At 39.4% G+C, this 13,427-nt stretch overlaps 1 protein-coding gene across 2 annotated transcripts in view; it reads right to left on the reverse strand.

Annotated features, from left to right (window-relative positions):
* Positions 1-13,427, reverse strand: part of BRD10 (bromodomain containing 10) — a 66,672-nt gene that overhangs the window by 23,725 nt on the left and 29,520 nt on the right. The window contains exon 2 of one of the 2 annotated variants that reach the window (XM_084834457.1): positions 8,427-8,627. The exons of the other annotated variant lie outside the window; for it this stretch is intronic. Coding sequence (XP_084690583.1) covers positions 8,427-8,627 — 201 coding nt within the window. The remainder of the gene's footprint in view (positions 1-8,426; positions 8,628-13,427) is intronic. 2 annotated transcript variants of the gene reach the window in all.

Here is a 13,427-nt window from a genome sequence, read left to right on the forward strand (position 1 = left end):
ATCAGACCAAGGTTCCATCTAGTCCAGCATTCTGTTCACACACAGTGGCCAACCAGCTGTCTCCTGGGAACACGCAGGGCATGAGTGCAACAGCACCCTCCCACCGATTTTCGCCAGCAACTAGTATATACAGGCTCACTGCCTCTGGTACTGGAGGAAGCATATAGCCATCAGGACTAATAGCCATTGTTAGCCTTTTCCTCCAGGAAATTGTCAACCCCCTTTTAAAGCCATCCAAATTCGGGGCCATCACTACAGCCTGTGGTAGTGAATTCCATAGTTTAACTATGCACTGTGTGAAGAATTTCTTCCTTTTATCTATCCTGAATCTCCCACCAATCAGCTTCATAGGATGACCCCGGATTCTAGAGGCAGAAAAAAATTTCTCCCTATCCCCATTCTCCACACCATGCATAATTTTGTAGACCTCTATCGTGTCTCCCCTTCCCCTCCTTTTTTCCAAGCTAAACAATCCCAGCTGTTGTCATCTTCTCTCATAGGGGAGATGCCCCACCCCCTTGATCATTTTAGTTGCCCTTTTCTGCACTTTTCCAGTTCTACAATATCTTTTTTTAGGTGTGGTGACCAGAACTTGACACAGTATTCTAAGTGTGGCCACACCATAGATTTGTATAGGGGCAGTATGATATTGGCAGTTTTATTCTCAATTCCTTTTCTAATTATGCCTAACATGGAGTCTGTCTTTTTTACAGCTACTTACACTGGGTTGACATCTTCACTGTGCTGTCCACCACAACCCCAAGATCTCTTTCTTGGTCGGTCGCCGCTAGCTCAGATCCTATCAGGCTATACTTGAAGTTGGGATTTTTTATACTTGCTTACATTGAACCTCATTTGCCATCTAGATGCCCATTCTCCCAGTTTGGAGGGATCCTTTTGGAGCTCTTCATGATCCCTTTTTGTTTTAACCACCCTAAATAATTTGGTGTTATCCGCAAATTTGGCCACTTCACTGCTCACTCCTAATTCCAGATCATTTATGAACAGGTTGAAAAGCATTGGTCCTAATACAGATCCCTGTGGGATCCCACTATTTACTTCTGTTCATTGGGAGAATTTACCTACTCTCTGCTTTCTGTTCTTTAACCCGTTACTGATCCATAAGAGGATCTTGTCCTCTCATTCCATGACTGCTAGGTTTGCTCAGGAGTCTTTGGTGAGGGACCCTGTCAAAGCCTTTTGGAAGTCCAAGTAAACAATATCTACTGGATCACCCATCTACATGTTTATTGACACTCTCAAAGAACTCTAAATGGTGAGTGAGACAGGACATACCTTTGTGGGAGCCATGTTGATTCTTTTTCAGCAGTGCTTGTCCTTCTATATGCTTACTAATTTCATCTTTAATAATGCCTTCAACCAATTTACCTGGAACAGACGTTAAGCTAATGGGACTGTAATTTCCCGTATCGCCCCTGGATCCCATTTTGAAAATTGGTGTTACATTGGCCATCTTCCATGTTGCATATTTTGGTTAGAAGATCAGCGATTTCATATTTGAGTCCTTTGAGAACTCTAGGATGAATTCCATCTGGGCCCGGTGATTTATTTGTTTTCAATTTATCAATTAGATTGAGAACTTCATCTTTTGTCACCACTATTTGCCTCAGTTCCTCAGACTCACTTCCTGAAAACATCAGTTCAGGCACAAGTATCTGTCCTATATCTTCTGCAGTGAAGACGGATGAAAAGAATTCATTCAGCTTCTCTGCAATCTCCTTGTCCTCCTTCAATGTTGGTCTAATTCAGTGGTCTAATTGCCTCCCTAGCTGGTTTCCAGCTTCTGATGTATTTAAGGAATTCTTTACTGTTGGTCTTGATGTTGTTAGTGATATGCTTTTCAAAATGCTTTTTTGCATCTCTTATTGCCTGCTTGCATCGCCTTTGTGCAAACTTGTGCCGAGTTTTGTTTTCCTCACTTGGGCAAGACTTCCATTTTCTGAAGGAAGCTCTCTTTTCTCTAATAGCTCCGTTAACACTGCTCACTGTGGTTAATTAACCATTAACACTGGTTAATGCCAGCAACCTCTTGGCCTTGGTGCTACCCTTCCTAACCTGTGGTATGCATTTTAGCTGGGCTTCTATTATTGTGGTTTTGAGTGATCCCCAAGCATTTTGAAGGGATTTAATCCTCGAGTGCCCCTTTTAACTTCTTTTTCACCAGTTCCCTCATTTTAGGAACTTTCCTCTTTTGAAGTCAAATGTGACTGTGTTGGACTTCCTGGGCAATTTTCCACTTAAATCTATATTAAATCTGATAGATAGCACTGTGATTGCTGTTTCCAATTGGTTCAACAACATTTACAGAAGATAAGAAATGTTTCCTTCATCAGGTCCATACCTAAGTAATACAATTATACAGACTAACTTACTTCTTCACAAAATAACTATTTAAGCATGTCACAAGAAAAATCAAGCTGCTTTCACAGCTAAAAAACATGTTAAAAACAAACATACATCAAAGCTCTACAAGACCTTATTCCCAGACGAATACAATCAGTTTCTAAATTTGTTCAACAAGCTGAAGCTATTCCTGTTGTGAAACCAGGCATGCTGTGTTATCATAATGTCTGATATACATGTAATTCTACCTAAATGCTAATCGTGGCTTAATGAGTGGCCAAAGGATCCAATGGTGGCATTCCACTGATGGAAACTGTTCTGTCAGAATAACCAGGGGGGCTAAGATTCCCTCTCCCCCACATGGCCATCTACACACCCTAAAAAACTATTTTGGAGGGCTGTGGAACCTTCCTGAGCAGATTTTCCAGTGGCATGGAGAGCTGCACGGGGGACGGGAGGATAAGAAATTGTAGATTTACGTCTGGGAGCTCCCTCCCCACTTGCACCCAAATTTCTTCCAGAACTATGCCTCAACCATGGTTTCTATTACTACAGGTACCACGCACATCTATATTTTTGACCTATTAATGTAGGGGCAGGCAGAAGGTAGATCTCTAGATGTTTTGGACTTCAACTCCTGCCAGCATGGCCAGTGGTCAGGAATGCTGGGAATTGAAGTCCAAAACATCTGGAGGTCTACTTTCTGCCCACCCCTGTATGTGTAGCCCAGTTCACATTTAACACTAAACCACTGTTTAGCATTATGGGAATGAGACTCCCCCTCCCCTCTCCTCATCTGGAATGTATTAGGGGAGGAGATTGAAAGCATTTAAACCAACTGTATTTTGCCTTTAAGCCAGATAGTAGGCTAGTTTGCACAATTGAATAGCCACGATGGGCTGTTCTAGCATTATGCAAGGGCTGATTATCCCTCGCATAAGCCATGGTCCCCAGGTTCGCATGACACGGGGATTCAATGTTCAAAATGGCTGTGTGGCATGCACTGGCATGCATACAGCCCACTATGGCTTAAATAATGGTGGGCTGTTTTGACCATGCAAACCAGGTCAGTGACTATTAACTGTGGTTGTTTTAAACTACAGTTTAGTGAAATAAGCCAAGATCAACCCATGGTATCTGATCCTGAATTGTTTCAATACATTATATATTAAACTAACTGCAGTTCCTGATTCGAATGTAATGACAAAATGGTGTTAGTTTATATGCTTACAATCTTCTCTGGTGTGTGCCAGAGGACAAGAAGAGGGGATAGAGATATGAAGGCTTGGAGGGATGGGACAGAAATTGGGGAGAGGGACAGAAATTGCGGGGGAGGATCCCCCACCAAAAATGTTTTTCCCAGTTTTTCCAAGGGATTTTTTTGAAAATTTGGGGGGAAAAGCATTTTAAACATTTTCCCTGTTTTTTCCCCAAGCTTTCACATCTCTAGGAGGTGGAGTGCTCGAGCCTGAGACTTGAGCAGATTCATTCCCATAATTCTATGGTTATTGTTATATCTGAACCAGATTACTTACACATGGCATATAATTAACATACTGTACTTACTTTAGTTTTGTTAGTAAATATGCCAGGCACACTAAAACTGATTCTGGTGGATTTAGTGCATAGGAAAGTTTTCCATATTAGAATTTCTTCCAGAAATCCTATTTTGCGCCCCAGTCAATCATATCGACGGTTGAAGGCCTACATTATACAAGGTGAACATAATCATCCGCACACTCCCTCTGGGTCATAGCCATTGCTGAGTAAATTCAGGAAGACAACTGAATGCTACGCACAATGTGGAATACTTAAAATTATGCTGTCACATATGATCACGCAAAAGAACATTGGCTGCACCCCTTAGTTCCTTAGCTCACATGATACTCACATCCCAGAGCATAATTTTTCCATCAAACTTTTCAGATTTCTGTAACAAACTATAAGATTTCCAAACAGGTGACCAAACTATAATCAATTCTAAAACCCTGAGATAATCTCTGTTTCAGTAAGACATATTCCTTTTTCAGTCAGATATTAACTTCTCCTAAACTAAGATGATCATATTGCTGCAAGACTCCATTTTAAACATAAAGCCATTCTCAAATGCTTTACACCATTTTTTAGAAGGCTGACACACTGTTACTAAACAAATTCAGTTAGAACAGATCACCTGTGTAGTGTAATAATTGCCTTTGGGCTACCAGGCAGAGAAGCATTTGAAAAACTAGAACAGAGTTGTCTCTTTCTTTCAGGCAGCTGTCATGTCAAATATGAGTACTATGTTTGCAGGCATACAAGTAAAAAATTCTACATGCTAGTAACTTTTGCCGATGTATTTGCAAGAGTGAAAGAATTAAGTTCCTTAGGGTACAATCCTATTGATGTTAGGCAGAAACAAGTCCTACAACTCCCAGCATCCCCCAGCCAGCCATGCTGGCTGGGGAATGCTGGTAGTTGTAGGACTCTTTTCTGTCTATACATGCATAGGATTGTGCCTTTTAAGTATAAAAATCGCATCATAAAGGCCAGAATCCATCTGGCTCCATAAACGTGCATGAGCATTTTCACATACTTGTCCGGACTGCCCTCTGTTTTTGGCTGCAGGTCTTTGCACTGTCCAAGGCTGTTCTCCAAAGTTTTGTGAGTTGGGGGCATGTAAGGCTGAAGTCACCAAGTTGGGATTGGGGGAAAGAGAGCTTCGGAAACAGAAGCTCCCTGGACAGTCCTCTGCATTCCAGCCTACTTTTCATTCTTAACTTGTATTCGCATGAGCCATTGGCAACTGGAAACTACATTGCCAATTCTTCAAACTATATGAAGTGACGATACTTCCTTAGGTTAGTCCAGCATTCCCGACCCTGGTGCTCTCCAGATGTGTTGGAATACAACTTCCACCATCCCCAGCCAGTATGACCATGTTTGTAGTACACCAACACATTTGGATGGCACCAGGGTGTGAGAGCCTATTCGTCACTAAAACAACACTTATAAATGTATGGACTATTTCCAAGATAGAAAATGATTGACATTGAAAGCCAAACACACACACCTTAAAGATGCCCTTCACAGCAAACATTCACGCCAACTGTAACTCACTCCAAGACATTACAAGAACATCATTGACAAACACATAACCATCAATCATCAAGGAGGAAAAGTTTAGGCCTCATGGCATAGGACTGATATTTCTGAATTCTTTCCCATATAATATAGATAAGGTGACCTATTAATAACACAATAATTAAAAGGCAAGATACAAGCTGATACATATTTAGCATTAAAATAGCTTTAGCATTTGCTGAAGTTTGAATTTTAATTTCAGATGCTGATTTGAGAGATATTCTAAAGTTCTAGATTTGCATTAAAATTGTAGTACCTCACATGGTTAACTGACACATGGCTACTTGTGTAACCAAAGCTACTTACTTCAGAGGCCCTCAGCAATGCTCTAAATATTAGAAAATATGCAATCAAATGAAAATCTTCCAATTCATCATATAGGCCTGGTTAACACATTACACTAAACCATGATTTAGCACTATGTGGACAAGCCTTTGCAAGCCCGAGCAAACCCTTGGAATCAAGTCCTCCCCTCGCCCCCTCTTCTCCACTTCCTATGTGGCTGGGAAAAAGATGTAGCTTAGAATCAGTTTCTATTATTCCTGACTGGTCATTACAAATGAACCAGGAACTGTGGTTAAAAATAAACCCTAGATTGTAAAACAAGCCAGCTAAACAACCCATGGTTTAAAGTTGGCTTGTTTAGCAATAGACTAGTTTGTTCTAAACCATAGTTTCTTGTTCATATGTAATGACAAGCCATGAACTATAGAAACTGAATCTTGGTTAAGTCTTTTTCCAGGCCGTGTGGGAGGTAGAGAAGGGAGTGGAACTGTATGAACCTGAAGCTTCATTTGGGCTCACAGAGGCTCATTGTGTTACATGTGAATGCTAATACGGAGATTCTTTGCTGCTCTTCAACATATCATTAAAGACAGGAACACACTGAGTGCACAGAACCTTTCCTTTCTTCTCCTCTTCCCCCACCACTCCTTTCAGCATACTATACTTGGCTTTACTGTAAAATAATTGGTGCTAGGTTGTTAAAATGTCAAGCGTACAAAAATGTATGTTTGAGAACCAAAATTCAGCACAAATGTATTTAATAAACTCTGTGCTGACATGACAGTGCTTTGTGAAATGTCCTGTCCTTGTACAAACTGAATTTCCCCTACACAGGTGCAATTCCAGCCAAGCACACTAAATCATTACCTGCCTCAAAGATGCAACAGACATCCACCTGCTTCAGTGTATGTACAGTCTGGCCATCATCATATTTATGATTCTGATTTATGAAAAGCATAGACAAGTCCACACAAGAAATAATTACTTGCACACCATCTAAGCACACAAATGATGCATCACTCCAAGTTATCATCTAGACACCAATGTCTTGAATGAGGGGTGTGCAACACGCAGCCCACATGAAGCCCCTGCTGCCAAATTTGGCAGTGGCAATAAAAATAAATAAATGGCATCTGTAATGCTATGGAGCACTAGAAGGGTTAAATTTCGCTTGTTTGCATGCTAGCTAAATTTAACCCTTGTAGCACTCTGTAACAGTTCGCCACTGAATTTTGGCAGCAAACTGACAATTTTTTTTTTTTTAAGTTTTTTAATTGGAAGTGCTGCCCATGGGGAGGGAGTCTCCAGAAGGCAAAATGGTCCCCAAACCTACCACAGTTGCCCACCCCGGTCTACATCAACAAACTAGGCACTAATGTAGAAGTTTTTTATTCACTTTCAATATTTGACCAGTTGGATTTCTGCCACTCCTTCAAATTCCAACAACATTTAGTTTTGAACAAATGTCTGCACGCAGTCTTCGGGAGGTTGGAGGAAAGTGACAGGGAGAAAAATGTGTGGGAAAGCAGCTTTTTATGGGCATCTAAGGTACATTTTTGTCATTCTGTCAAAGTTCCACACAAGGTGAATGAATCAGTGAGTGACAAGAAGAAACTTCTGTTACAGTCAGACCACTACTACTAGAAAAATTGCTAGAAAAAAATTCTCCAGTTTCTCCCTCCACACATACTAATCGTGAGTACTAACATTTTTTTTAGTATTAAATGCAAACACAAAATAAAATTTCCCCTCCAAAAGGAAAGAAAAAATACTTTCAGCAGAAATAAATATTTTAAAGTATATTCAACTTCTTTAAAAATAGCTAGCATAGGCAGAAAACATCCATTTCTGACAACATCTTTACTAATTTCCCATTAGGTCATCAGATCAAAACAACTATAAATAATTAAATCAAATGGGAATTGTTGCATGCCAACGGTCAGAAGATGACAGTGAAAGCCAAAAACGTATTTCAGAATTAGGAGCAAAACTCTTCATTAAGGTAAATTTTGTTTAATGGTGGAAGCTTTACAAAGCAGGCCAGTCCACCCAATCCATAGCTTCCCCAGTGCTTCAGGTTCCTTCTTTCCTTCCCTATTTTTTCCCCAGTTGAAGCAATCTCTCCCATACATCAGTAATATCTTAAACGTAAGTGGATATCCATTCACTATATTAACAGAAAAAAGTGATGATTGTATGCTGATATCAAATGAAACTGAGGAATTAAAATACTCTCCCAGTAATATAAACAAAGCTGTAATTTCAACTGTTACAAAAAGAAATATGTTTCAACATCTACAGAAATGTGTTAATGAAATGTAAAGTAAAACATGAACGAGCAGACACAGAACCACTAGACCATTTTTATTCTAGATTATCAATGCCATACCTAATGCCCAAGGCATTACGGTTAAAACATGTTTCAAATGTTTCACTGCTTTAAAAATACATTTTCAAATGAAAAATAAATTTGACAACAGACAATAAATACCATAGCATGTATACCAGACTACCTAAAACTGTTGTTTAACTATGTAGAAATCCTAGGTTGAGAAGTCCATTTTGAGCCAAATGTGATGGGCAAGTGACATCCCAGAGGAGCAAAGTTGGGGGGGGGGGGGAATAGCTAAAAACAATCCACTTTTGCCTTTTACCTCTTTTCTTCTTTTGCTCTCAGTTGCTCTTCCTGTCTCAGAACCTGAACCATTACGGATTCAAACACGCCTGTGGTCAAGCCTGCTAAACCGCGTGGTGTAGAACGACGCCTTGTTGAAGTACAAGCTGTTCCCTTCTCATCTTCCAGCCCATAGAACCCTTTAGATGTTACTGCTATTGCTGTCTTCTCTCTCAAATGCCTTGAAAGAAAAATCAAATCAATGCACAAGAATATTTTTCCTGACCAGCAGTAATCCAGCAGCTACACTTACAAAAACGTATTAAAAAGGCTAAGTAAAATAAATAAGGCTACTTTTCAAGTGGTACTGCTGCATGTATTCTTCACAGCAAAACATGCTCTTCACTTTAAGTCTGGGGTTTATGCTATCATTTGATATTTGAAAATAGATTCTTTATTTACAGTAGAATAATTTTCTTCTGAAGTGTCAATTTGGTTTTATAAAGCAGGTTTCATTTATGCCTTCTGAACATTAATATAGTAAGTATATGCTTCAAGAAAAAAAATACATAAAATACTCTGAAACATGAAAACATCTGAAAAAAGTTGAAAAGCCAATGCAGTACTGCTTGATCACATTTCCCATATTTTAGTATTAATTACCAAGTGTCCAACTGAAACAAAGCCTAAAACTGCAATCCTACACATGTTCGCTTGGGTGTAAGTCCCATTGAATTAAAATGAACATGCATAAGGTTGTGCCTGTAAGTAAATATAACTACACTTGCTCATATTTATCAGTTAATACTTGTGCCTCTCCATCATTCTCTCCCACCCAGTATTTCCCCTGCTGAAATTTAGATTGCAAGGACGCAAACTTAAGCATAGTTAGACAGCAAAAAAGTCCCACAACTCCCAGCATGCCCCAGCTACCCACACCTCATGCTGGCTGGGGGATACTGGAAGTTGTAGGACATTTTTCTGTCTAAATGTGCATAGGATTGCACCCTAAATTACACAGGGCAGGGATCAGTCCTTATGTCACTCTGTACTTTGATGATGCTAAATTAAAATAAATAAGAAAAATAAGTAGGTACTTAAAACAGTGACTGCCCGCTTTCTGCTACACTGGCTTTTGCAACACAAATATTAACAGCAAACTTTTATTTGTATTTTGGTCCAGCTTCACATCAATCTGAATGATTTCAGTGAAGGAACAAAATTTTGTTTGGTTACAAATAAGGAGTTTCATTAAATCAAATCCAAGACCACTTGTTCATCTAGCCCAGTTCTGCTGCTTCAAACTGGTTTCAAATTCTGGGTTGGAAGCTCTGTTTTGTACTAACGAAGGTTTGCCCAATTTACATGTCATGGTAAACAATAGTTATGCAAGCCTGAAAGTGACATAGAGAATCAGAGTGTATGAAGAGAGGGGGAAGCGCCCAAGTTCAAAGCTCATTCAAATTATGGACTGGCCATGACAACTAAACCAAGCCTTTATCTGCAAAATGCCTTCCCTGATTAAAGTTTCTTTGATCATGGTGGATTAATTTTAATTAGTAATCCATCAAGACCTATAAGCAACTACCATTCCTATTGTTGCTGCTAGAATTTTTGCATTGATTTTTACAATAAAGTTGAATATGGGTACTGCCCTTTATGTATTATCGATAGGTGAATATGGTTCCTGACTTGTGGATTGGCGTAATGGTTGTCTGCTGTACAATATTAAGCAGACTGCCATTCTTTTATATTTCCTGTTAAGACCAAGTAATTAGTACTTTGAACAGAAACTATTGGGGCCTTGGTGCTTCTCTGCACAAAAGCAATTTATACTTTTTGTCATCTCAGTAAGAAGCACTGGGTTTGGAGAGAGGTCTTCCTATTCTGTTGGGAGCATGAAGATGGATTTTTCAGTTTTTTCTGTATTTGATGGGCACACCGTACTGCGAAGATCATAACTTTCCATAGTAGTTTTTAAAGTCCTTTGGAATTCATTGTTAATTGATAGTTTAGTTAATCTGCAAATTTATTCTTTGTGCCATTCAGTTGAGCATGTGGACAAGAGTTTCATTGCCTTATTTCCCCTTTTCACAAGATGATCCTTTTTAAAAGCTGCAGGTATAAATTCATTTTATCTGGGAACAGTGGGTTTCATCCAACTAGCAGTGTCTCCCACCAGAACAAGGAGGAGTCCCCCTCCCCACTGCAGCTATCCCTCCGCACCCCAATCTGCTCCAGAAGGTTGGGGGACCATCCAAAGCAGATTTGGCAGGGTTTTGCAGGGGGAAGAGGGAAAGGGAAAATCCCATTGTGTGAGCATGATACTGGAGCCCAGTCATTTTATTCCCATCTGCATTTTATAAAAGGCTATAGCACTTTGAACTTCCTTCTATATTTTAAGTTATTTTTCAATAGTAAGAGATTATTCTACTGCCTCCGCCCCCTTGAGATTACTGGGAATATCAAGAAGTTAGCCACATCACACCTGATTTTTAATCAACTGCTTTACATAGATCTTTATTTCTTCTTTAATATATCTAATTATATATGGACTATTGCTATACAGACCCTGCTTTCCTCCTTTGAAGTCTGACATAACTATATTATTATTCTTGACTTTAGTACCAACTGCACACATTCTTTTCTACCAAAACAAAACACTAAATAAGAATCTCAAGAATAATCTCTTCCTTCTACCTTCACTCCCTTGTAGTTCCTGTCATACAAAAGCCAATGGTTTCAGGAAGCTTCTATTTTACAAACGATCTCTTTGCGAAAAGTGACATCACTAACATAGGAAAAATCTTCCTTCTGTGAATGATTACTCTCCTTTTCTTTTTCTTATTAGAGGTTATAGAAAAGCTCATCCATCCCTTTCCCTGCTTCTGAAAAGTCCATTTGTTGCATGCCTACAATCTCTGGTTTTACATTGTTATGCCCACTGACCCTTTTATGGACACTTATTACCCTATTCATATTCTAAGTAGGAATCTTATTAATGTCCAGCTTGGACATTATTAAACATTAACTGCAATTTACTATTTAGATATAAATTGAAATCAAAATACCATTACAGAACATAACAATATTTTTTATGAAAAAGAGGATATACACACTAAGGATACTGCTGATAATTTCCATGTTTATACCTATTACAAGATTTCCCATAGCTTGTGCAAGACAAGTAATCAGTTAGTGCACACATTTTTAATTCCCACCTCTTCCTTTTTGCAAGACTAGAATGAAAATATGAAAGTTTTAGGAGACTCACTAAGGAGAGGTACACACTTACTACAGTGTAAACCCCATTAAGATAAACTTTTAAGTAAACATGCTTGGGATTACACTGTATTATTGAACTAATAATGGTATTTTAAAGTCACTATGCCCCTTGTACCAGCAATTCATTATGGTCCTGGATGACGACTATTGGCAGGGATTGTTTAATGTCTAGGTTGCTGGACTAGGAATCACTATGGTATACTAAAGTGTGAAGAAGTTTCTGTCTTATGGGTTACACACGTTTGCATTTATCATGAAACTTTAACTGTGCTCAACAGAGAAAAGCAAAGGAAACCTCTAACTTGTTTAATCTTCTTGTAAAAGTGGGAGAAAACGATTATTTTCTCAGTGACGCCAAGCATCCAGGAACAACAGTATCTTGATGTCTAGTAATATAATTTACTTCTTCCTTGCCAACAATTGAATTATCGGTAATTTACTGTCTGAGAGATTTTAGATTTAGACCTAGAATGATCTTCTGGAGAACATTTTGGTACATGCTTCTATATGCTCTATCAGTCTGGAATGGGGTTATCTGGAACCAAGATGTTTTGGAATAAGAATTCCCAATTTCCTTTTCCATCCAGAGTTTCCCCTAGCGTTGGAAGCACATTGAGGATTAGTGTAAAGAGGTATAGTGAGATGAGGGAAATCCCCACACAGCATTTTTTATTCCAGTTTTCTTCTCCACTAGTACATCTTTCAAGTGTAGGATTGGACTCCAAGTCTGATTTTTACATTTACCATACATTAGGCAACATCTGCTTATACACAAGGATTTCCCCCTTCCTCCCCTCCCCCCTGCACTTCTTCAAACCTGCTTCAGGGGGTCCCCCAACCATCCAGAGCAGATTTGAGGGTGCACTGGGAAGGGGGAATCTGTTCTGCCAACAATGTCCATTCTGTGGCAAATGGACAGTTGGACAGAACACATTATCTTTATGTCATCTTCTTGTTTAGTAACTTCCATCATGGTTGGAGCTTCTCTGATCAAGATTATTTACTCTGTAGTCCACATTCACAAGCCTTTTTTGACATAGCGTCATATTAGATCGAATAACGTTTACTGTCTAATGCACACTAGTGACTTCAGAACAAGCTCCACTGCTGGATATATAAAACATGCAACTTGTCTTGTTATTTATAGAACACAGAGCATCTCAGGATCAGCACCTATCCTGAAATGAGTCTGTGGTAATTATTTTTATGCCTAGACATTTTCAGACATTTTGATAGTACTTCTGTGTAATCATAAGCTAGGCTGTTTGAACTCTCTTTTGAAGATACTGGACTGCAGTAGCAGTGGTGCAGCAAGATTTCAAGGGACAAAGAGAATCCTTCTGCTATTACAAAATTATACTGTGGTGATCTGTTTTCTCTCCTGCTGGGGTTTTTAAATACAAATAAAAAGAGATCCATCCCCTTCTTTGGATCTGATCAGAAATCCAGCAGCCCTTCAGTGTACATACATCTTGCTTGAGAAGGTGGGGAAGCAGAAGCAGCTTCCTTACCAATCCTATGCATATTTACACAAGAGAAGCCCAGTTCGTGCATCAAGATAAGCCACACCACAAACAAGCCACAGTGGGTTGGTTAATTGATCGCTAAGCCACACTGCTGCTGATAGACAATTAGGCGCTCACTGGGTTGCCATGGTTTGTTTCCCACTTCATACTCCCACCCACTCCCAACACGTATCCCAGGGTCCTTTGCAGCACAACTTGTCTATACTTCTGCTGTGATGAGATTCTCCCCC

Source organism: Heloderma suspectum, chromosome 2 (genome assembly GCF_057233095.1).
Source record: "Heloderma suspectum isolate Gila_16-S chromosome 2, 16-S_ref, whole genome shotgun sequence".
In the NCBI taxonomy this organism is placed as follows: Eukaryota; Metazoa; Chordata; class Lepidosauria; order Squamata; family Helodermatidae; genus Heloderma; species Heloderma suspectum.